Genomic DNA, 27,035 nt, shown 5'->3' with positions numbered 1-27,035 from the left:
ATTGCTTTATATATTTGTGTGCTCCTATGTTGGGTGCATAGATATTTACAAGTGTTATATACTCTTGTTGGATTGTTGTCTTTATCATTATATAGAGACCTTCTTTGTCTCTTGTTACAGTTTTTGTTTTAAAGTCTATTTTGCCTAATATAAGTATTGTTCCCCTGCTTTCTTTTCTTTGCCATTTGCGGGGAATACCTTTTTCTATCCCTTCATTTTCAGTTTGTGAATATCTTTAGGTCTGAAGTGTGTCTCTTGTGTGCTGCATATATGTGGGTCTTGTTTTATTCATCCAGTCAGCCACCCTGTGCCTTTTGCTTGGAGCATTTTGTCCATTGAGATTTAAGGTAGCTATTGATAAGTATGCACTTATTGCTATTGTGTAACTTTTTTCCTGGGTGTTTTAATGGTGCTTCTCTGTTCCTTTCTTCTTCTCTTTCTCTCTCCCCTTGTGGTTTGATGGTTTTCTTTAGCATTATATTTGGGGCCCTTTCTCTTAGTTTTTTGTGTATTTATTATAGGTTTCTGGTTTGTGATTACCATGAGGTTCATATATAATAACCTATGTATACAGCAATCTGTGTTAAGCTGATGGTCTCTTTAGTTTGACCTCTTGATAAAAAGCTCTACTCTTTTACTCCCCTCATCCTACATCTTATGTTTTTGATAGCATATCTAACCTCTTTCTTTTTGTGCATCTGTGTTACCCTCTTATCATGGAAATAGGTAATTATAGTACTTTTGTCTTTTGATCTTTATATTATTTCATAGGCGGTTGACCTGCTACTTTTACTGTATGTTTTCCTTTATCAGTGACTTTATTGCTTTTTTTGGATAACTTTATCACTCCTATTTGTGGTCTTTTGTTTCCCACTTAAATAAGTCCCTTTAGCATTTCTTGTAATGCTGGTTTCTTGGTGAGAAACTCCTTTTGTTTTTGCTTGTCTGGGAAACTCTTTATCTCTCCATCCATTCTGAATGATAACCTCACCAGGTAGAGTATTCTTGGCTGTAGGTTTTTCCTTTCAGCTCTTTCAATATATCGTGCCACTCTCTTCTAGCCTGTAAGGTTTCTACTGAGAAGTCAGCTCATAGCCTAATGATGTTTCCTTTGTGTGTAAGTTGTTACCTTTCTCTTGTGGCTTTTAGAAAATTCTCTCTTTATATTTACTCGTTGACATTTTAATTACCATATGTCTTGGTGTGGGCGTCTTTGGGTTTATCTGTTTGGTGCTCTCTGTTCTTTCTGTCCCTGGATGTCCATTTTCTTCCTTAGTTTAGGCAAATTTTCCTCTATTATTTCTTCAAATAGATTCTCTACCCCTTTCTCTCTCTCTTCTTCTGGGACACCTGTAACACAGTTATTAGTGCACTTGATATTGTCTCCGAGGTCCCTCAGACTGTCTTCATGCTTTTTAATTCTTTTTTCTTTTATCTGTTCAGCTTGGGTGATTTCCTCTAGTCTTTCATCCAGCTTGCTGATCTGTTCTGTATCATCTACTTTGGTATTGAATCCCCCTAGTGAATTTTTCATTTCCAGTATTGTATTATTCATTTCTGATTGGTTATTTTTTATATTTTCCAATTCTTTCTTGAAGTTCTCACTGAGTTCATCCATTCTTCCAAGATCAGTGAGCATCCTTATGGCTTTTTGTGTTAACTCAGGTAGATTGTTTACTTCTGTTTCATTTAGTTCTTTTTCTGAGATTTTATCCTGTTCCCTTACTTACAATGTATTCCTTTATCTCCTAATTTTCCCTCTTTCCCTGTGCTTATGTCTATGTATTAGTAGGTCAGCTACATCTCCAAATCTTGGAGAGGTGCCTTATGTAAGAGATGCCTTATCAGGCCCAGCAGTGTACTTCCCACTTCTCACCAGTTCCAAGTCTTCCAGGAGTGTCCCCTCTTTGGATACGTGTGTCCTTCTGTTGTGGTAGGGTTGCTGCTACAGCAGGTGCCCAGGGAGGCTAGGCTGTCCCCCTGGTTGGCTGGTTGTGATGCTCAGCTCTGTGTGGCTGCTGTAGACCCTTCAGTCACTTTATTGGGCATGGGAGCCACAGCACAGTTGGCTGCAATGTCTAATAGCACATTTTTGTTGTAGTTTTTCTGTTAAGTGAGTGTTCCCCCAGTGTGGCTGGTTGCTAGGCTCCAGGGCCTTACAGTTTCTGTAGGCCTCTGGCCTGCAAGGCTATTGTCAGCTCTCTCAGATTTGCAGCTGAGTGGGGCTGGCCCGAGGCATGAGAGCACCAAGTTGTTTCAGTCTTTGGAAGGTGGGGCAAGTACTCTACAGGGCAGTTTGAGAAGCTCAAGTCTGCTGCAGCTGACAAGCCCCACTGCCCCTACGGCCACATACCCTGTCAACATGGTTCTGCTCCTTGTGTGCACCCCTACCCACTGAGGCACACCCTTCCTCCCACTGCTTAGGCCACACACACTCCATCAGCCTAGGCCTGCCTCTTTTGTATGTCTTGCCCCACAGAGGTGGACCCACTCACCCAGCTGCTGAGGTTCCATGCACCCTGCATGTGCGGGCCTACAAGTTGCCTGAGAGCTTGCTATGCAATTATGCTAGTCTCTAGGGTGGGCTGCCTGCCTTGACTGAGCTGGATTGATATAGTAGTGGGTGGGGCAGACCCCCAGGCTAATAGGCCAGGGGAAGTACTCCAATGGTGTGTGCACTGTCTGTGTCAGCATACCTGTACTACATCACAATAATGGCTGCCGCCAATGTCTCATTCCTTGAGGAGGTCTCACCTCTCACTGAGATGCACCTGGAGCCTATCAGTTGAGTCTCTTTTTACCAAAGGACCATGCACCTTTCTGGTGATTTTAGGTTGCTTCCCCAAACAAGTGAATTTGTGTGTGGGCCCTTTAAGTGCAGGCTTTTCTTTCCTTTATGTCCAATAGCTTTTCTGGGGGTGTCCCCCATTGTTTTTAGTTGCCAGCAAAGACAGATATTATGACACTCCTCTTGGTTGTCCTGAGTCCAAAAGCTGTTTGTAGTGGTAATGCTCCCTCACTCAGATCCTCCGCTCCTCCAGGGAAGACTGTGTACCTTAGGATTGCTCCCAGCTGGCTGTGAAGGGCCGTGGCTCGTGAAAGTCACTTTTTTTCTCTCCAGAAAGGAATTTCTGCCTCTTACACCTTAGTCAGCACAATCCTTTGTTGTGGCAGTTCTTTTTATCCAGTTTTCAGTTCTCTCTTAGTGGTAATTGTTCCAAGAGTAGTTGTAAATTTGTTGTGTCCATGGGAGGAGGTGAGTTCAGAGTCTTCCTATGCCACCATCTTGACACCATCTCTATATCACTTTTTTGACAGTACTGCCCACTGCCCATGTTATTTAACATACAATATCAACCCAATTAGTTTAATATCTCTCTTTTATAAGGTCAAGGACAAATCCTTTGTGAATCTTCCAAGGGCCCTCTGGGAAATCTCAAAAGTAGTTCAAGATCAAAAAGATTTCATTTAGCATTTGATTTGGGGGAGTTGTTAAAAATTTCAAAAGGTTTGAAAACTTGACAAAATAGGATCACAGTTCACTGTGAAACAATACTTAATTATCCACTTAACAAAAATGATAATGAGATTTCAAAGATAAATATAGAAGTTTACGATTGTAAAAAAAAAAAAAAAGCAAACCAGGAGGTGATGTCAGCAACATGGCAGAGTGAGCTGTTCCCTTTGTCTTACCTCCTTCAAACTACAACTAAATGGACATTCATTGATCAGTGGAGGATACCCACACAGCACATCAGGACACCTAAGTGCCTTGCACAGCTATACATCTGATGGTGGATGGCCAATCCCTGAGGAGGTGGTCAAGATAGGTGAGCACTCTCTAGCCCCTAGGCAGCCCAGTACACACATTCAACTGCTCTGCCAGCTTGAGTGCTCACCACAATGCTGTGGCCCCAAGGGTGGGCGCACATTCAACACAACTGCGGAAACAGGTGACAGAAGGCCAGAGCCTATGTGTGATCACTTCCCTGTCTGGTGGGAGAGTCCAAAGTGCCATGTGATCCACAGGAAGCAGCTCAGGCTTGGACCCAGTGGGGAGGCCCTGTCCACCATGCACAATGGCTGGTGTGTCCTATGAGCAGATGGTGGTGGATCTGTGTGCCTGGGCAAATGACCTCCTGGCTGCTGAGACAGACCATAGTACTGCTGTGGCCATGAATGGGGGAGTGCAACACTACAGAACTGTGGGAGCAGGTGGCAGCATCCCTGAACCCCTGTGAAATTGCTCTCTCATCCAGTGGGAGAGCCCACAGTCCTGCACAGTCCCAGGGAGTGGCTCTGGCTAGGACCCAGTGGGGAGGGCCTGCCCACCAAGCACAACAGCTGGTGTGGCCTAGGAGGAGACAGCTGCAGATCTGCATGATGAGGTGAGCTTCTGACAGCTGTGAATGCCCATAATACCACTGTGGCCTGCAGGGAGGAGGGCATCTTGGCTGGACTGTGGGAGCAGGCAGTGGCAGCCCTGAGCCCCTATGTGATTGCTTTCCCATTTTGTTGGAGAGATCACAGGGCCACTGCAGTCCCAAGGAGTGGCCCAGGCTCGGACAGGAACAGCTGAAAGGGGTTGTGGTGAGCTCAGAATACACAACTCCTTTCCCCGCCAGTGGCAGCAGGTGGAACATGTGACCAGATACTCTCACTATGCAGCAGCACAAATCCACTTCATCAAGTAGTATGAAGAAATATATTGCTACTCCAGACAAGAAGGCAAAAAACAAACACCTAGACAAAAATCCTGAAGCTACAGAAATCTACAATCTAAATGACAGAGAATTCAAAGTATCTATCATAGAGAAACTCAATGAGTTACAAGAGAACTCAGACAGTTCAATGAAATAAGGAACAAAATTAATGAACAGTAGCAATTCTTCACAAAAGAGATTTAAACTATAAATAAAAACAAATGAGAAATGTTGGAGAGGAAAAACATAATGGGAGATAAGGAAAAATCTGGACTTCCTAAATAATAGAGCTTATATTATGGAGGAATGAGTCAGCAGTCTGGAGGACAGAAATATAGAAATGCTTCAGAACTAAAACTAAAAAGAAATGGAGAAATTCTCTGAGAAATATCCGACTCAATTAGGAAATGCAACATGAGGGTTATAGATATTCCCAAGGAAGAAGAGAAGGAAAAAGAAGCAGAGAGCTTATTCAAAGAAATAATAGTTGAGAATTTCCCAAACCTGGGGAAGGAGCTGGAATTACATGTAAATGAAGCCAATAGAACTCCTAATTACATCAATGTAAAAAGACCTGCTACAAGGCATATATTAGTCAAACTGGCAAAAGTCAATGACAATGAAGAAATCTTAAGGGCAGCAAGGCAGAAGAAAATAACCTAACAAGGAAGGCCTTTAGGCTATCAGTAGGTTTCTCAGCAGAAAACTTACAGGCTAAGAGAGAGTGGAATGACATATTAAAAATTCTGAAAGATGAAAACTTTCAGCAAGAATACTCTATCCAGTGAAAATATCCTTCAGATATGATGGCGAAATAAAAACTTTCCCGGATAACCAAAAGCTGAGGGAGTTTATTGCCACAAGACACTCTTTACAAAAAATGATCAAGAAGGCCCTCATACCTGAAAAAAAAAGGGCTTACACAGCCTTGAGCAAGGAGATAAATAGACAAAATTAGAAAATTTCAGCTCTCTATCAGAACAAATTAGCAACACTTCATTATAGCTCTAAAGATAAAGGGAAGGAAAACACTAAAAATAAATATAATGGCTTCATTTTAATCACAAACTTACAACACAAAATAGAATAAGTTGTGACAACAGTAACTGAGAAAGGGAAGAGTTAAGGAATGGAAACTGCTTAGAATAAGGGAATGAGAGGCTATCAGAAAATGGACTATCTCATCTGTGAGATTTTTTATACCAATCTAATGGTAAGCACTAAACAAAAAATCAAAAAAGAGACACAAATGATAAATAAAGAGAAAATTAAGAAAACCATCATAGAAAATCACCAAACTGAAACAGCAGTCAAAAATACACAGGAAGAGAAACAATGGAAATACAGAACAACTGTAAACTGAGTGATAAAATGGAAGCATTAAGCCCTCATAGATCAATAATCCCTTTGAATGCAAATATTGAATTCCCTGACAAAAGACACAGAGTTGTTGAATGGATTAAAAAACAAGGCCCAGGGGCAGGCCTGGTTGCACAGTGGTTAAGTTCGCACGTTCTGCTTTGCCAGCCCAGGGTTCACCAGTTCGGATCCTGGGTGCTGACTTATGCACCACTTGTCAAACCATGCTGTGTCAGGTGTCCCACATATAAAATAGAGGAAGATAGGCACAGATGTTGCTCAAGGCCAGTCTTCCTCAGCAAAAAGTGGAGGATCAGTGGCAGATCTTAGCTCAGGGCTAATCTTCTTCAAGAAAAATAAAACAACCAAGACCCAATAAAATGCTACGTCCAGGAACACATCTCAGGTCTAAAGACAACCACAGCTTCCGAGTGAAGGGATGGAAGACAATACTCCAAGTTAATGGCAAACAAAGGGAAAGCAGGTGTTGCCATACTTATATCACACAAAGTAGACTTCAAGATAAAACAGGTAGTGAGAGATAAAGAGGGGCAGTATATAATGATAAAAGGAACATTCCACCAAGAGGACATAGCACTTATAAATACATGTGCACCTAACACAGGAGCACCAAATTACATAAAGCAACTATTAATTGACCTAAAAGGAAACTTTAACAGCAACACACTAATAATATGGAACCTAACACCGTACTTTCACTAATGGATAGATCAACCAGACAGAAAGTCAACAAGGAAATAATGGAAGAAATGAAAAGCTAGACTAGATGGACTTAATAGATGTATATAGAAGACTCCATCCAAAATCAGCAGAATAAACATTCTTCTCAAGTGCACATGCAACATTCTCAAAGATAGACCATAAGCTGGGAAATAATGCAAGCATCAGTAAATTTAAGAAGATTGAAAGCATACCAAGCATCTTTTTTGACCATAATGCTGTGAAACCTGAAATCAACTACAAGAAAAAAACTGGGAAAGTGACAAATATGTGGAGACTAAACAACATGCTACTGAACAACCAGTGAATCATTGAATAAATTAAATAAGAAATCAAAGAATATCTGGAGACAAATTAAAATTAAAACATACCATACCAACTCATAGGGGATGCAGTAAAAGTGGTCCTAAGAGGGAAATTCATAGCAATACAGGCTCACATTAACAAACAAGTAAAATCTCTATAGCAATCTTAAACTACACCTGACAGAACTAGAAAAAGTACAAATAAATCCCAAGGTCAGAAAATGAGGGAAATAATAAAAATTAAAGCAGAAATAATGAAATTGAAGCAAACAAACAAAAATAATAGAAAGGATCAATGAAACCAAGAACTAATTCTTGAGAAGATAAACAAAATTGACAAACCCTTACCTAGATTCACAAGAAAAAAAGAGAAAAAATTAGAAATGAAAGAGGAGAAATTACAAGATACCACAAAATACAAAGAATTATAAGAGAATACTGTGAAAAACTATATGCCAACAAATTAGACAACCTAGAACAAATGAAGAAATTCTTTGACTCATACAACTTCCCAAAACTGAATCAAGAAGAAATATAGAATCTGAATACACCAATCATAAGTAAAGAGTTTGAAGCAGTAATCAAAAACCTCGCAAGAAATAAAAGTCCAGGACCAGATCACTTCTCTGGAGAATTCTACCAAACATTCAAAGAAGATTTAATGCCTGTCCTTTTCAAACTATTCCAAAAAATTGAAGAGGATGGAGCACTTCCTAACACATTTTACAAGGCCAACATCACCCTGATCCCAAAGCCAGACAAGGACAACACAAAGAAGAAAAATTACAGGTCAATATCGCTAATGACCGTAGATGCAAAAATCCTCAACAAAATATTGGGAAACTGATTACAGCAATACATTAAAAGGATTATACACCATCATCATATGGGCTTTATAGCAAGGACACAGGGATGGTTCAGAATCTGCAAATCAATCAGTGTGCTACACCATGTTAACAAAATCAGGAATAAAAACCACATGATCATCTCAGTAGACACTGAGAAAGCTATTGACAAGATCCAACATCGTTTTATGTTAAAAACTCTCAATAAAATGGGTATAGAAGTTTCCTTTCCTATCTCAACATAATAAAGGCCATATATGACAAACCCACATACTCAACAGGGAAAAACTGAAAGTCATCCCTCTGAGAACCGGAACAAGACAAGGATGCTCACTCTCACCACTCTTATTCTACATAGTACTGGAGGTTTTGGCCAGAGCAATTAGGCAAGAAAAAGAAATAAAAAGTATCCAAATTGGCAAGGAAGAAGTAAAACTCTCGCTGTTTGCAGATGACTTGATCCTATATATAGAAAACTCTAAAGAATCCATCTGAAAAGTATTAGAAATAATCAACAACTACAGCAGAATTGCAGGGTACAACATCCACTTAGAAAAATTGGTTGCATTTCTGTATTCTAATAATGAACTAACAGAGAACTCAAGAGTACAATCCCATTTACAATCACATCAAAAATAATAAAATATCTAGGAATAAACTTAACCAAGGAGGTGAAAGACCTATACAATGAAAACTATAAGACATTATTGAAAGAAAGAAATGATGACATAAAGAAATGGAAAGTCATTCCACACACATGGATTGCAAGAATAAACATAGTTCAAATGTCCATACTACCTAAAGCAATATACAGATTCATTGCAATCCTAATCATAATCCCAATGACATTCTTGACAGAAATACAACAAAGAATCCTAAAATTCATATGGGGCAACAAAAGACCCTGAGTAGCTAAAGCAATCCTGGGAAAAAATAAAAAACTGGAGGCATCACAATTCCTGACTTCAAAATATATTACAAAGCTATAGTAAAAAAAAAAAAAAACAGCATGGTACTGGCACAAAAACAGACACACAGATCAATGGAACAGAATTGAAAGACCAGAAATAAAACCACACATCTAAGGACAGCTGATATTCAACAAAGGATCCAAGAACATACAATGGAGAAAGGAAAATCTCTTCAATAAATGGTGTTGGGAAAACTAAACAGCCACATGCAAAAGAATGAAAGTAGACCGGAATCTTTTGCCATGCACAAAAATTAACTCAAAATGCACTAAAGACTTGAAGGTAAGATGTGAAACCATAAAACTCCTAGAAGAAAATATAGGCAGTACACTCTTAGACATCAGTCTTTGAAGGATCTTTTCAAATACTACATCTCTCAGGCAAGGGAAACAAAAGCAAAAATAAACAAATGGGACTACATCAGATTAAAGAGCTTTTGCAAGGCAAAGGAAACTAGGAACAAAACAAAAAGACAACCCACCAACTGAGAGAAAATATTTGCAAATCATATATCCAACAAGTGATTAATCTCCAAAATGTATAGAGAACTCATGCAATACAACAACAAAAAACAACCCAATCAAGAAATGGGCAGAGGATATGAACAGACATTTTTCTCAAGAAGATATATAGATGGCCAATAGGCCAAAGAAGAGATGTTCAGCATCACTAATCATCATGGAAATGCAAATCAAAACTACATTGAGACATCACCTTATACCCTTTAGAATAGCTATAATCAACAAGACGAAAAATAACAAATGTTGGACAAGATGTGGAGAAAAGGGAACCCTCATACACTGCTGATGGGAATGCAAACTGGTGCAGCTACTGTGGAAAACAGTAGGGAGATTTCTCAAAAAATTAAAAATTGAGATACCATATGACCCAGCTATTTCACTACTTAGTTTTTCTCCAAAGAACTTGAAGTCAACAATCCAAAGAGAGTTATGCACCCCTATGTTCATTGCAGCATTATTCACAATAGCCAAGAGGTGGAAGCAACCCAAGTGCCCATTGACTTATGATTGGATAAAGAAGATGTGTTAAATATATACAATGGAATACTACTCAGCCATAAAAAGGACAAAACTGTCCCATTTGCAACAACATGGATAGAACTTGAGGGTATTATGTTAAGCAAGATAAGCCAGACAGAGAAAGACAAATACCCTATGATTTCACTTATATGTGTCAGATAAACAAATACATGGATAAAGATATCAGATTAGTGGTTACCAGAGGGGAAAGGGATCGGGCAGTGGGCGTAAGGGGTAAAAGGGCACATATGTATGGTGATGGACAAATAATGTACAACTGAAATTTCACAATGTTATAAACTATTGTGACCGCAATTAAAAAAATGAATGGGAAAAACAAAAAAGCAACCATCTCAGCTCTTTAATATTGAGAAGATTTGGTTGTTTTAACTAAGTAAATATTTGATAAAGACAACATGAAGCACAGGAAATTATTTTGATAAAGCACAGAATCTTTGTTTTTTATGCAGATTACTTAAGAGATAAAGAAAAGCTTTTCATAATCTCTTATCAAGAGAAGACCAGGGGTCGGCCCCGTGGCTGAGTGGTTAAGTTCACGTGCCCCGCTTCGGTGGCCTAGGGTTTCCCTGGTTCGGATCCTGGGTGGGACTTGGCACTGCTCATTAGGCCATGCTGAGGTGGCATCCCACATGCCACAACTAGAAGGACCCACAACTAAAATATACAACTATGTACTGGGGGGTTTTGGGGAGCAAAAGCAGAAAAAAGAGAGAAGATTGGCAACAGTTGTTAGCTCAGGTGCCAATCTTTAAAAAAAAAAAAAAAGAGAGGACCAATAGTCCAAGAAAACTTTGTCCTTTTAACAGAGAGAAAATCAAATCCTAGTTTTACACGAGAATACTTTTGATATTGTTTCATTTTTAGAGAACTTATGAATAAATCCATTCCAATCTTATCTAGCTTTACCCACATAAAATTCCTTTTCCAAAAATCTTCTACAAGTTTTTGTTTTTTATATTCATTCAGTTTTTGTTCTACTCTTTCCTATTTCTCCTTCTGTAACAACCAGACATTCTATTTTAGGACAAAATTACTTTGTCTGTCAACCAAAAAAAATGTCATTTCCTTATCAAAAACACATCTTACTTGCCTTTCATATGGAGTTTTTTTCTTTTACCTTTATTATTCCTAGTATTTTTATTTTATATACATTGATTAGTATTTTTAACCATTAGCAACCTTTCTTTTACAGAGAAAACCAGGTAGTAAGCAAATGTGAACCGTCAGCCATATACTATCATTTTGCAGCAAATTTATGAACACATCATTTCCTTTTATAGAGACATATGTCCTTTTCATATTTGTTATTTCTCATGTTTATTAAAAGACAAAAATATATTTAGCTTCTCTATACTGTATTAAAGGAAGAGGCCAAAAGTAGATAAACTTATGTTCAACAATTAATGTTTCAGTGTTTTATCTTATTTGGAAGTCATCTACATAGTCAACTAATATCCATCATTTAACTTAATTTATTATAGATTTAAGGTTTCAAGTTACTAAAAGTATTTTTGAAACTATTTTTAAGTAGATATATTATAAAACATAATTGTTGTTGAAAAGTTAATTTACAAACTTTAATTCCACTTACATCTATTTAATTTACTTGTTCTTAACAATTATCCTTGAATTACTCATGAAAATTTCATGAGCTATTTTACAAAGCTAGTACTCATGTTGTTATTTTTCTTCTTAACACATCAGGTAAGTATCAACAATATCACACAATCGAAGAACCTAAAAGTTAAACATATGGTCCTTCCCTGTTTTTCTTTTAACTGCTGTGCTTGTCATGTGTCAAGCAATTCATTTTTATTGTACGTTTTGTCCTTAGGTTCGATTTATAGTTCTATAATTGTAAACATTTAGTACGTATAACCTAAGCTTGTTTGACTAGTAAACTTAGGTAGAAAAAAATTCTATGTCTGCATTATATTTAATGCGGACAACTCTGAAGACATGCCTGTTTTTATTTTAACAACAATTTGAAAACTAGCTTTATTCACCAAAGATTATTCTAGATCATACGAACTTAAAAAACATTTAGGTTAGTTTCTGTATTTCTGAGAGTTTTAGGAATACTTAATTTATATAAGCACTCATTTGTCTCTAAGCCTATGTGAATAAAACTCCTTTAAGAGATTTTTATAAATTAATTTGGTAATATCATCTAGAGGTAAAAAAGGTCACACATATATAACATACATACATGTACATATAAATAAACATACATACAGATGCAAACAGAGATCTTATAGCTTTCATTCTAAAATTTTAGCCGTGAGTCAGTAACACATAGTAATACAAACTCACTGGTTTATGTAAAAAAGTTAGCTCTCATCTTTTTTCCACTGTATATTTTTATTTAAATTATGTTTCTGACAAATGGGACAAGTTAAGATTACCTGTTCACCAATATTTGTGGAGGAGACGTTTAAGATTTTTCTTTTGCCTTGATATGTAATCTTCTGGAGGCTGTGGACTAATTTTTGGGAAGTGACTGAGGAAATATCTAGCAGCTATCTGGTTGTCTTCATAGCTCATGTGAGTGGACAAAACATCCAATTCTGTTTCCACATAGCCTCTGTCTCTCTTTTTAGCCTCAGATAGTTGCTTTTGGAGGTCCTTGAGTCTCTTGAGAGCCCTTGATTGAGGATAGGAGACCTAAATTTCAAGTGGCTCTAGGGAAATGAGGGGCTGAAGTGGGAAGGGAAAAGACTGGCAGGGTGGATAGAGGGATGGAGGAGGTAGGAGGTTGAAGGGGGACGTATCAAAGGATTCAAGAGAACTGGAATGAGGATTGAAGGTGGTAAAAGGAGGAAGGAGGAGCAGAGGTGATGGGAAGGGAGGGGTATTAGAGCAGGCAGTTTGGGAGAGATCTTAAGTTTCCCAAAGAAGCCATTGAAGTTCCATATTATCCTTAGTGAAATAATGCCAACAAGAAAGGAAGCAGACATAGTTGGTGGGCATAATGTCAGCAGGAGTTCAACAAGAGAGTTTCAGTCAGTTGAGAACCTCCCATGTTCTTAACTAGTGGTACCTTTACACTTAAACATAAAACTTGGGACTCTATCATAGCTTCTGTTCTTTATAGAGACTAGCCTCTTATAAACAAAGCAGTCTGGGACTCCAATCTAGCCTGTTTGCTAGGGACTCTGACCCAGCTTCTTACAAACAGAGAAACCTAGGACTCTAACCCAGCTTCTGTTTATCTGAGTCTCCAATCAGATTCTAGAGTATACTCAGAATCTTAAGAATCAAAATCTGTCCCTACTAGCTTCAGTGGAGCAATGGTTTAGGAGTGGATTCACCAAGGAAGGCCCGATCAGTCAGTCAGGAGTGAAGACACAGGCTTCAAAGGTGTGTACTTAGAGTTGTGGGTGAGTGGTCTGAGGATCCAAATGTGAATCTGATCCTATCCAAGTTGCAGCACCATAACTGTCAAAGAAAAAACAGAGCTGGGCGATACTTAAAGTGGTAAAATTCTATTTTCAAAGAATCTTTGTCAGTGTTGGCCTTGGCTGCATTTATCTCAAGACCCAACTGGAGGAGAACCTACTTCCAAGCTCACTTATATACTCATGTAACTTTTTTTAGGTGCTTGCTGGCTGTTGGTTGGAGACATCAGTTCCTTGTCATGCGGTCTATCCATAAGGCTACTTACAACATGGAAGCAAGGGCAGAAACAGGGAGAGAGGGAGGGAGGGAGGCTGGGAGGTAGAACCTAATCTCAGAAGTGACATCTCATCACTTTTGTCATAACCTATTTATTGGAAGTGGAAGTAGTCACTAGAGCCAGCCCACACACAAGGGAAGGAGATACTACAGGCATGAATACCATAAGACGGGGATCACCAGGAGCCATTTTAGAGACTGCCTACTACAAGTAGATTGGTATGAGATTGTGAAAACTCCTAAAGTGAATGCTAAATTAAGAAGTTTGTTCTTCAAGTTTCAGAAAAGGAAAAACTGCTGTAAGTTTTTACGTAAAGGAGTAACATGTAAGATCTGTGTTTTTAAAAAAATAGTTGTGCATCAGCGAGGCAGATGGATTCTTCACTTTTATTGATTCCATAATTAATAAGGTCTTATATATTCTAACTATAAATTATTTCATTTCTTTCACTGATATAGCTCTTGTAGGTATTATAGTGACCTAATTTGGCTGTGGAGCGGTGATATTGCTAACATCAAGAGGGGGCTTTCTCAAATGAGGCGGGAAGCTCTTGGTGCTCTTGGGTCTGCCCTTCACAGGGAAGCCAACCTAAAATCTAAAAGGAGTAAAGGAAAAATATTTGGAACTGCTACTACTAGACACCAGGTTACATTACACAAAAGGTCTGTCATATATACATCTTAACAACATGTTTAAGAAGTAGTTCCTTTTAGTTTTTGAACCTGTTTTTAAAGTGGTTTATTAGAGTAATAGATTTTTTTAAATTAAGGGGAGGGGTAAGACCTATTATTATTTCTATGTGTCAGGAACTAAGCATCATTTTCTATAAACCTTTAATTAATGGAAGTTGATAATACATTATAAAAATGCTCCTTGGGTAGAATGAATGTTTATGAACTGCTTTTGTATGTAGTAAAGCACTATGTGAATGTTAGGTTTCAGCATCATTTAGCTCTGTCCTAGTTGTCTGCGTAGGCCATATGAAAACCCTTGGTGGTATATTAGTTAATATATAGGCTAACTCTTGTGACATATGGGCCCAAAATGTATAATGGCTCACACCATTATACCAGAAGCTTATTTCTTCATGTAAATGATCCCAGGAAGTTCAGGGTCAGTGTTTGTGTTAGGGCATCCTGCTCCACAAAGTCACTCAGGAATCCTGGCATATGGAGGCTTTGTCATCTTACATTTGGCTTCCTGAGCCACACTGGGCATAAACATGAAAGACCAAATATGAGTTATTTTCATTGACCAGGCTGGAAATGGTGCATGTCATTTTCTCTTGTATTTCATTTGCCACATATGACTGCAGGAGGGACTTAGAAATATAGATTGTAATGTGCCTAAGACGAAAAGAAAATTAGTTTGGTAAACCTCTGGAAGTCTTTGCCATAGGTAGGTATGGATAAAGCCAGCTAATCTGTGAATTAAAAAAACTGAGTTAATAAAATTCAGGCCTGGGATAAAATCTAAATTCAAAATTTGTGCTATAGGAAAGTATCTGTTATCTTCCCAAGAGGTAAGCTATTAATAAAATCACACTCTTGAGGTCACTGGTTTCCTGGTATTTTCCATCACACACCTCACTAAATGTATATGGAACATGCAATCTCAGTATACTTTTAAAAAATTTGTAAATTAAGAAAAAAAGTACTACCATATTAGTATACTGTGTGTTAGTACTGCCATATTAGTATATGGCATACTATTGGCATTTGAAGTAGAAATGCTTCAAAAAGAGAATTAAAAAGATTAAATAATTGTGTAATAGATAAGTTTAAAATAATTTTTATTTACTAAGAAGTGTAAAACCCTCCTTGCTCTCATTTAGAAATATAATTTTGGAGTTGACCTACCTTCTACTTTGGTTCAATTTTGATATGAATGGTGATCTTTTTATCTCAAAGAATAGTGATGTCTTTTTCTGGAAAATATACTACTATGTAGTATCTTGCCTTCCAAAGCTGGTATGTAGGTTTTATTTTCCAGAAAAAACCTGATCGTTTCTTAAAAACAAAGATGAACAAAATAATAAATAAAACAATGAATTCGATGTTCTCTAACCAAAATGTAAACGTTAATTAATATCTACCAGTAAATATCTATTTACTAATAAAAAAGAAATGTAATTTTGCTAGCATTTCCTCTTCTACAATGTCTCTTCCAATGCTAAAGATGGTAATTTCTTAGCTTTTTTGATACCTTAATCTTACAAAATTATCATATTTAAAAAAAATGCTTTGAAGGATATTTTTCTAAATGATTTTATGTAATCATTTTGTGTGCATATTTGTTATACTTAAATTTTGTTTTATCTTTATCACAGATCTCAGTTGTCCAAAATGGAAGTCCTACTGAAAAAAGGTAAAACATTTTTAAAAAATTTATTCTTTATCAGCTCGCACACCTAAATGGTAAAAATAACCACTCTAAATTCAGTATCATAAAACTCCTTTATTTGTATCTTTGCTTACAATATTGCATTCTTATCTTTGAAACTAATTTTAAATAGAAAATGTTTGAAACTTTAGATGTTGTCAAAGATCAACGTTTTAGATGCTGTCAAACAAAATTTTTAAATGGAAAGTTTAAATTAAGGGCAAGGTCTAGTGTACAAACCCACATTTTTCTCCTGACAACAGCAATTAAACTTCCAAATAGTGAGGAACTGACCCTTACTTTGAAGTTAGTTATCATCATTCAGAGGCATGACCTTAATAAATAAAATCACTTAAAAATTTATTTTGCCTTTCATTTTTGCTCAGTCACTTTATATATATATATGCATATATGTGCACATAAATAATTGAGTTGATCTATTCATCCAATTAAATCTCATCATTTTCACTAGTGAGTGTGTTTGATTAATATATTATGATTGATTCACAGACCTGTTCACAGAACAGCCAGGCAACAGAAAGCCTGAACCAGATATCTTATTGGAGCAGCAAGTTCTGTCAGTAAGACTTAGGTTGCTATCCAATGAGCATAAACTGTGTCAGTGTTTCCTATCAATCATAACTTGAATTATTGAGAACTCAAATTAAATGTCCATGAGGCATTTATTCCTTAATTATATGCAGCTTAAGATGTAAAATTTTGACTTTGATTGCCATACAGAAAAGAGGAAAGAATGGCCTAGAACTATGCATTTCTCTGCTTCATTACTATTTTTAATATTTTTAGATTATTGACCCAGATAAATTAGCAATAATTATGTGATATATGTAATGATAAATGGCCAGAAGTTTTGAAAAGGTCCATTTTCAATGTCTGCAATGATTATTTATATTTTTAAAAGTATATTTTTTAATATCGTAGGAGAAAATTACACCTTGTTTTATGTATTTGCTGCTTTACAAACTGATTGTGGGTAGATTTCTTGTCATTTATTCTGTTACCTTATGAATATGTCTGGTCATATGGTCAATATTATGAATATTTGGGAAGGTATTAGAAAAAGTATTAATATTTATCTTCAACTTTAATGGAAATTTAACTAGCTTATGAACTGTGTAGAAACAGATAAAGAATGATACTCATATTGATATTAAGATTATGGTAGAGAATGACATACTACCATAGTTTTTCTATGGAAACATAGTGAAGTATAGGCCTTAAAAATCCTGAAAAGCCAATAATTTATCATCCTGAAGAACATGAAGTGATAATTTTTCATATAAGTTTTTTTAATGTTGAACGTTTAGTTGCTGCTGATGAATTTGATAGGCTGTTCGTATATTTTGTGACCTCATAAAGTAGAAACATTGGCTGAAACAAAGTATTTTAAAGAGAATCTCTAGTCTCTATGACAACATAGTAAGGCAGTCTTAGTTACTTTCTATGAACTTTAGGAAAGATTTTGAGGAGGGGTTGTGATAGTGTTACTGTGAGTTGTTGCTCCTGCCAGACCCCATTCTACTTCGCTGATGTCACAATTAAGAGTGCTAAGAGGAAGTGGAAGAACGGAAAGAGAGTTGGATGGGAACAGCAGACTGAGGATGAAAGGGAATATGTGACATCAAGAGCAGGAAAAGATCATGGAATTAATATCAAGTAATTCCTCTTAAATGGCTTTTTTCTAGAACTGTTAATTGATGTAATGTTCCCTAACTTCAAGAGAAAGATTATTTCAATTCATGTCAATTCAATTTAGTTCAATAAGGAAACATGGACTGAGTGTCCATGCCATGCAAGGCACTTTACTAGGTATTATGAGAAGTAGAAAGATGACAGCTGTGTGGTCCTTGCCCTCAATGCATTAACATTCTAGTAAGGCAGACAAGATGTGCAAAAATAAGTAAAGTGTAATGTGGAAGAGGCATTCTCTAAAAAGGTACCAAGAAGCTGCATCAAAAAGGAGGAAAAGTTGTTTCTGGTTGGATTGAGAATAACATAGCATTTAATTTAAGAAAGATAGTTGGGTTGCATTTTAACGGGAATGTGAGGAAAAGGTGTTACAGGTGGACTGAACTGTTGAAGTAAAGATGAGAGTGTTTAGAATCTACACAGTGTGCCAGGGAAAGGCCAGTAGTTCTTTTTTTTTGGGGAGTCTAGACTGAGGAGAATGATGGGATGTTGAGGAGAATGATGTTGTTTCAGCTTTCTAGGTTTTATAGAATTGCCCTTAACAGCTTTAGGTTGAATATTGCTAAATATAATAAAAAATTCAAACTATTAAGCACATGGCACAATATTATTCATGAAACTTCATTTTGGGTTACTTCTTAGATCCTAATAGAATTTCTGAGATACTTTGGAAAAGTCTCCCAAACCTTCAGAGAGTGGATGGGAGCGAAGTAAGGAGATCCCACCTGAACAGACACATGGTATTGCTTACAATAAAGTACATTTTTTTTCTGCGCTTTACAACATTTACCAATTTATTTTGGCTTAGGGAATTACTGGCAAATATTTAATCAAACACAATAGATAATAATTTAGTGTTTCACATCATACGCTTTGTTAGCTTTTCTTAAATGTTTTACAGCATTGAAACACACATTTTAGAAATGAATATGTAAGCTATTTCTTGGTGTTTTATTTTTAAGAGTTACACATCCAACCTACTTCTTTCTAAATCCTTTTTTTTTTTGGACTTTTCCCCCTAACACTAATTAAGTTTGCTATAAAGCAAAAAGACATCTGTACAAAACAGAAAGTGTATTAATATGTGTGCATATTTTCTCCATAGATTAGGTGATTGATTATTAAATTTGCTAATTTATTTATTCACCAAATTCATTCATTCCATAAATATTTTTACTACCTTCATATGCCAGATACTGTTCTGGGCATTGAGTTTTACTAATATCACATTATAGTGGGACAGACAGGCAATAAAAAAGTGAAAATATATAAACAAGGCAATTTTAGAGAATAATAATTGAAGCTAATAATATGTGACTGATAGGGAGTCACAAGGAACGATAATTTAGATTGGGTGGTCAAAGAAGGTATTATCTATCAAGAAAAGGGATTATCTAATTATGAAATAAAAAGCTATTAAAATATTTTGTCTCTTTTCAGTTTTTACGAGAATAAACTTCTACAAATGGACATCATTAGAAACTCTAGAGGAGATTTCATAATTTCCTGTTAACTGTTGTGCAAGGAACATATTAATAGTGATCCAAATTGTAAGCATAAGGTAGATTTTATAGAGGAAACTTTAAAAACTAAGAAGCAGTAGAGGGTACAATAACCCCTTAGCTATCATTATTCCATGGAGTGGTGCGCTTGGAGTGAGTACAGTTGGATTTACCATGAAAAGTGCCCCTGAGAGGGACTTTCTCCTCACATAACACTTTACAAAATTATAGGAAAGTTGGGAGGGGATAGAGAACACCTAGTCAACCATGTAACACTGAGAGATTCCTGGTTGAGGCAATGGCCTTGTTAGAAAAAAGGAGCACCTGAAAGAGTAGGTACTTTGTATACTAACATAGCTGGTATAAATGAGAGCTGCTTTTCCATTGAACAGTCCTGGTGAGCCAGCTCTTCCAAACTACCAAAAGGGAGAAGGATGGAGCCACAAGGGCCATCCAAAAACAAAGATTTGTCTCTTCTCTATTTACATCTTGTTCTTGGACTCTCATTAATATGTCTCTTCATTAGCTCTGGCTGACACCTGGTCCTGATCATAACAGTGTTGCCTGGGAGAAGGATATCAGTAATGTTCCCAGCTAGGTTAGATGAGGGTGAAGAAACAGCATTTTAATAAATTCACATTATAAGCTCTGCTTCCTGGACAGCCAAAAAGTGCTGTTTTGGAATGTCTGTTCAGTATCTTCAATAAGAAAGAGAAATTTATTTGTCATCTCCCTTGCTATCCCCCCTCCAACCATTTCCCAGGGTCAGACATGTTCACATTTGACAAACTGAGATCTGTTATTCTTTCGTGGAGAGGATCCAGATTGTCATTTCTCTGGAGTGATAAGTACAGCAGGGACCCCAAAGTTACTATGTTGCCGTTAAAATTACCTGTAGGATCATAAAAGGATGTTTGCAGAACCATCTGATGCAAAGACAGTGTCCATCTTTTAAATGAGCCAAATGTTGTGTCCACCAATTCACTGAGGTCAAAACAGGGGGCGAAAAAAGAAGGGAAATATGTTATTTCTTTTGAAATGATCTTTCAATCGATTTGAAATAAAAATGGTTCCAAGATGCTTTGGAGTTCAACCAATACAGAGGGGCCCTTGCAGGATAGGGCAGCCTATAACTTGTAAACAACCAGGGACCCAAGACTATAATGGAGATGATGGTCAAACATTCTTGATTGGCTTTTCCGTATGATGTATTTTCCTTTAGATTTAGTTCGTTCTTGTGGGCATATACATGTGAAAAATAAGGATTGAGTTTGTTAGTAAGTTGTCATACCTATTTCCTTGGGCAGCGGGTGTCTCAGAAAAGTGTGTGTATTTAATAGTTCTGTCTTGGGTGGCCCAATAGCCTGATCATGTAAATAGACCACTAGCAATGGCTCATGAGTATTTTTAAAAGTATAATTCAATCTAAGGAGAGTGTGCGCTGTGGCCACGAAAAATGACCTAAATTCACTCAGTTTTGAAGAATCACCAATTCCGTGGGATCTTAACAATTTACCATCATTCTGTTGGATGAATGCAGCACTCCGCTAGATTTTGTGACCTCTGAGAGAGGCTGTTCCATCAGTGAGTCATATTTTCTTGTCAGGTGGCGGATCTTGTAGGCAAGGGCCCTACTAAGTCAATGGTTTATTTAAAACAGCAGAGGAGTATCGCTGTGTTCAGTGAGTGTGCAGCTGTGTTTTCTGAATTTGGCTAACATCGTAAGGGCCAGGATTGGCCCTTGATTGGGTGTGCTATCTCCCATTTACAGTAGAATTTTCCTAGGGTTGGCCACCTTATAAGATTTTGGTTTAGAGAAGACCTATCATAGGGTAGGAATGTTGAATTGAAAAGTGAGAAAATATGCCCCATTAGGGCCCAATCATAAACTAGCAGTGACTGCCCAAAGGGCATGTGTCATTCAACAGTAGGAGGAAGTCATTGAGTTCAAAGATCCAGGAGCTGACAAATAGCTTGAAATATTGTTGCCAAAAGCTCCAGTCAACAAAAGTTTGCTTACAGGTACCCGTAATCCCATGAGTCGGAAGAATATGGCAGAAACAAAGTTAAAACTTGTTTTTGTAATGCCTGGAACTCTTCCAAGGCTTCTAAATGTAGGAGCTTCCACTTAAAATTAGTTGCATTGGCACAGATGCTTTGAAGAATCAACAGGTGTAGCATGTGATGTCATGGGTACCTAAAAAAGAAACTCCTTTGTGGTTGGGGGCTGCAGGGCCAATAAATTTTCCTTTCAAGGATATAGAATGCGTCTTTTGGTGCTGTCCATATGATGACCCCTCCCCCTAATTCATTTGAATGACAAGGCCCTGGGTTATGTTTTCATTTAAAGCTATTTTTAAACGGGGGACCTTAGAAAGCAAGTGGGACTTCAGTGTTGACCCCTGTCCACGAGGTAATAGAATGTCTAGAAATTGCTAGCAGTTCACATTGTGCTATGTTTTGTGCTACCCATTGAAAATAAATGACAGGATTTCAAATATTCTGAAGAAAGATTACTAAATGTATGTTGCATGTCTTGCTAAGACCTTGGCTGCATACATGTATCAGTAGTGGCAGCAATTTATTCAGTAGCTGATGTAATTACAGAGACTGAGGAAGGGAGGCACAATTGGTTTTTGCTTGTTTGAGCTTCAGTTCCACTGTGGTGCCCAGTGGGTTTTTAACTAGACTTACTAGCATTGCATGGCATCCCTGCATGCATCACATTTTTTGGGGAGATTATTTTATCTTTACCCTTCTTGTATACAATATTTTTGAATGACCCTGGCAGTTCAGACAGTTCTTCACAAGTTCATGTACTTTGCCAACAGGGTAGTTCTCTAACTAGTATGGCTTAGTACCTTTTCTGGGTTTAATAACAATTATGTAATAAAGAAGCAGAAAACTCAGTTGTAATATAAAGTACAAAAATAATACCACTGTGTGTCAGGTGTCCCTAAGACTGCTCCCATCACTAGGAAAGCTCACAGGACTCACCATATAGTTATTATTGTGACTATGATGTGTCATGTCAAAAGGATACAAAATAAAATCAGCAAAGGGAAAAGATGCATGGGGAAAAAATCCAGAAGAAACCAGATGCAAACTTCCAAGAGTCCTCTTCCAGTGGAGTCACAGAGATGCTCTTAATTCCTCCAGCAATGAATTATGATAACACATGTAAAATGTCAAGCTCATTAGAAAATTAGTGACTCAGTGCCCAGAGTTTTTATTGAGGCTGGTCACGTAGTGCCTTCTGCCTACCATAGACCAAAATTCCAGACTCCCAGAAGAAAAGCAGGTATTCTGCATAAACTACATTATTTGTACTAATGATTTGGGCACAGTGAGCCACTCTTATCAGTTCTGGGAATTCTAGGAACCTTCCCAAAATGCAAGTTCCCAGATGCCAGCCAAGACTCAATCTTGCAAACAGGTCTTTCTAAGGATAGCAGTCTCAGTCCTGCTGATGTTCACTCTTTTCTGTGCAATCCACCCTCTTGGCCCTTGGTCAAGGCATTTTTACAGTAAAATGATTGTAAGTGGGACCCCATGCTCCAGGGTGAGACCAACTTATAGTATTGATCTCAGTTATTCCCTTTAGGAGTCCTGGACTTAGCTAGTTAAAAGAAATCCCATTAACCATATCCTAGAAATCCAAGTGGCTTCCTTCTTAATTTTTTGTATAGGTCTTTTTACCTTGCCCAAGGCACAAATTCACGTGCTGCACAACTCTGGCCAATAAGTTGAAATTGACCTGAAGGCCTTCCAGGGTTGACACAGTGTCGTGACAGTCAGGGCACCCATGCAAGAAATACAATCCTAGAGAGCACACGTGGTACCCCTGGAAACAAATACTTTACAGTTGTTAGAGCATCCCAAGAGAACGTACATTAGTCAGGCAGTACAGATTTACAGGTCCGCCAGGTGCCCTCCCACCAATGGACCTCCCACCTCAGGGCTGTCAGTCTGGTCCAATTTATTTAGTTGAGTCCTTTGTTTTAGAAGGACTGCTTGAAGACAGTCAGTTCCAAACAGTTTATCTTGTGAATGACACCAGTTAATCTACCTGGCAAGTCTAGAAAACATCTGAAATTGTTCTGTGTGGAAAATGCAGGATCTGGGCCACCATCTGCTGTCTCAGAATCAGCACTGTCATGTGTGATCTTAGGCTCAGCAGTCAGTTTGAATTCAAAGTGCTCTCAGAAGTTTAGAAAGGCAGCACAGGGAGTTTTCCTGCAGGAGGAGGGGAAGACTTCCTGGAATAGTTCTGAAAACATAGTGCCCTCCCTCTCCCCAGTGCTTTCCAAGGTACTGGCATTTTGTTTTTAGTCAGGTGTTAGAAAACCAGTGTTCCCATTCAGTAATCAAAAATTTACATTTCTTTCCAAATCATATTCTATATTCATCCAGACATTTTGACTAGAAGGGTTGTATGCAAGAAGGACGAAAACATTTTTGCAGAAAAGCATTTCTTTACAACTTAACCAGAAAGACACATCATGTTCAGGAACTGGTCAGGACAAATCCTAAATTTTCAAAAATTTCAAAAAGGGTTTACATAACCTTTCACCCTTTTATTCTGGTCATTTATTCAGTGAGCAGCCTAAAGATAAAAATCAATTATTTCTGGAGACAGCTGTATTTAATAGTCAAACTGCCTTAACTAAGGTATGTGCACCAGGAGAAAGGTGAGGGAAGTAGAGATGGCTATCAGTTTCTTGTTGCAAACTGCAACTAATCTAGCAAGACAAACACAATAATCAACATCAGTGAGATATCCAGAAAGAGAGTTGACAGTCTGATCTGTTAAGAATGGGCAAAGTGGCCACAGTCCTGGAGATGTACTCTCCCTGAACTTGAAACTTTCATCAGGGATCACAAGTTAGGAATGCAATCAGCATCTATATACGGCGTAGATCAGCAGCTGGATATAAGATGGTTCCATCAGAGAACAAGCTCTTTTCTGTGGGCATTTGTTATGTGACCCAGACAGTCCAGCCTATGTCCATGATGTTCTTAGATTTTAGGGCTCCAAAAAGAAGTGTCTTAATTCTGGAACAATCTCAGAGTCTGATTCAGCCTATGCCTGCTTTCTATTCTTCATGCTGAGGCTGAAACAACCCATAGCAGACAGTATTAGTTACAGCTCAGTGTCAGGTCCAGGAAATTAGGATCTGTGAATTAGCCTTTTTTCTTTTATCAGTAGCAAAACTGAGATGCTATAGAGACAGACAGCCCTATTCCAAGTCCAAGTGAAAATCAAGGCTCTCCCAAACCTTCTTTGTTTTGTCAGTCTTAGAGCTCAAATTGACTCACTCAAAAATATGCACATCAGGCTAGAAAAATCATCCTTTAAGGGTCAAACATCTGAATTTACAAGTACCTATGAGCAATTAAAAACTGCTTTTGTAAACTCCAAAGGTGTATCTTCATTTAGTGATTGCCTCTCTTGTCCCTTTTGCCTTTCTTTTTAAAGAGGCTCCAATAGGCAAAAGTCATAAATTATCAAATCTTTTCCTATTTTCAATACTCAAAGAATTTAAATTCCAGACCACCCTTTGCAGTAGAGTGCCAGGAAGTTGTGTCCCAATAACACTTTTTCTTTGCAGCTTTCCCTGATCAGGATGATCTCTCTAGCATTTATGAAATTAAAACATGTAAACATTTCACATCAATTTTTATTATATATCCAGATGCAGTAGCTACAAAATGCAAAGCCATTAAAAAAAAATTCCCCATTTAGGTCAATACAACAGGAAGATATAACATTTGGAAATATTTATGCACCCAACATAAGAGCAACTAAATATATAAAGCAAATATTAACATACCCAAAGGGAGAAATAGACAGCAATACAATAATAGTAGAGGAATTTAATACCCTACTTCCATCAATGGATAGATCACCCTGACAGAAAATAAAAAACTATTGGCTTTAAACAACGTGTTAGACCCCATGGACTTAGCAGATATGTACAGAACATTCCATCCAAAAGAAACAGAGCACAAATTCTTCTCAAGTGCACATGGAACATTCTCCAGGATAGATCATATGTTAGGCCACAAAATAAGTCTTAACAAATTTAATAAGATTAAAATCATATCAAGCATATTTTTTGACCACAATGTTAAGAAACTAGAAATCAATCACCAGAAGAAAACTAGAAAATTCACAAGTGTGTGTCGACTAAACAACATGCTACTGAATAACCAATAGGTCAATGAAGAAATAAAAATTTTAAAAAACTTGAGACAAGTGAAAATGGAAATACAACATACCAAAACTTATGGGATGCAGCAAAAGCAGTCCTAAGAGGGAATTTAAGAGAGAGAAATACCTACCTCAAGAACAAGAAAAATCTCAAATAAGCAACTTAACTCTATACCTCAAGGAACTGAAAAAAAAGAAATGAAGACCAAGGTTGGTAGAAAGAAGGAAGTAAAGATTAGAGCAGAAATAAATGAAATAGAGACTAAAAAGACAATAGAAAAGATCAAAGAAACTAAGAGCTGGTTCTTTGGAAAGATAAATAAAACTGACAAACTTTTAGCTAGACTCACCAATAAAAAAGAGAGAGAGTTAAAAGTTAAAATATAAAATCAAAAATGAAAAAGGAGTGGTATCAATTACAGTTGATTCCAGAGAAATATGAAAGATCATAAGAGACTACTGCAAACAATTATATGCCAACAAATTGGACAACCTAGAAGAAGTGAATAAATTCCTAGAAACATACAACCTTCAGAGACTGAATCATGAAGAAGTAGAAAATCTGAACAGACCAATTACTAGTAAGGAGATTCAATCAGTAATTTAAAAACTCCCTATAAAAAAAAAAGTGTAGGACCGGATGGCTTCACCAGTGAATTCTACCAAATGTTCAAAGAATTAATACCAATCCTTCTCAAACTCTTTCAAAAATTGAAGAGGAGAGAACACTTCCAAACTCATTTTATGAGGCCAGCATTACCCTGATACCAAAATCAAACAAGGATACCACAAGAAAAGAAAATTACGGGCCAATATCCCCAATGAACATAAATGCAAAAACCCTCCACAAAATATTAGCATACCTAATTTAACAATACATTAAAAGGATCATACACCACAATCAAGTGGGGTTTATCCCAGGGTTGCAAAGTTGGTTCCACATCTGCAAATCAATCCATGTGATACACCACATTAACAAAATTAAGGTAAAAATCATATGATCATCTCAATAGATGCAGAAAATGCATTTTACCAAATTCAACATCTATTTATGATAAAAACTCTCAACAAACTGTGTATAGGGAGAACCTCAGCATAATAAAGGCCATATATGACAAGCCCACCTCTAACATCAACAATGGTGAAAAACTGAAAGCTTTTTCTCTAAGATCATGAACAAAACACACATGCCCACTTTTGCCACTTTTATTCAACATAGCACTGGAAGTGCTAGTTAGAGCAATTAGGCAAGGAAAAGAAATAAAATGCATCCAAATTGGAAAGGAAGAAGTAAACCTGTCACTATTTGCAGATGACATGATACTATATATAAAAATCCCTAAAGACTCCACAAAAAAAACTGTCAGAACTAATAAATGAATTCAGTAAAGTTACAGGAAACAATCAATATACAGAAATCTATTCCATTTCTATACAGTGATAATGAACTAGCAGAAAGAGAAGTTAAGAAAACAATTTCTTTTAAAATTGCCTCCAAAAGAATAATATACCTAGGAATAAATTTAACCAAGAAGAGGAAAGAACTATACACTGAAGACTGTACAA

The 27,035-nt window shown here is 37.1% G+C and overlaps 1 protein-coding gene across 1 annotated transcript in view; it reads left to right on the top strand.

Moving 5' to 3' along the window:
* CCDC7 (coiled-coil domain containing 7) overlaps positions 1–27,035 on the top strand; it is a 432,318-nt gene that overhangs the window by 148,726 nt on the left and 256,557 nt on the right. The window contains exon 16 of the mRNA XM_070500835.1: positions 15,991–16,028. Coding sequence (XP_070356936.1) covers positions 15,991–16,028 — 38 coding nt within the window. The remainder of the gene's footprint in view (positions 1–15,990; positions 16,029–27,035) is intronic.

Source organism: Equus asinus, chromosome 29 (genome assembly GCF_041296235.1).
Source record: "Equus asinus isolate D_3611 breed Donkey chromosome 29, EquAss-T2T_v2, whole genome shotgun sequence".
Lineage (NCBI taxonomy): Eukaryota > Metazoa > Chordata > Mammalia > Perissodactyla > Equidae > Equus > Equus asinus.
This window is presented reverse-complemented; position numbering and strand designations above follow the sequence as displayed.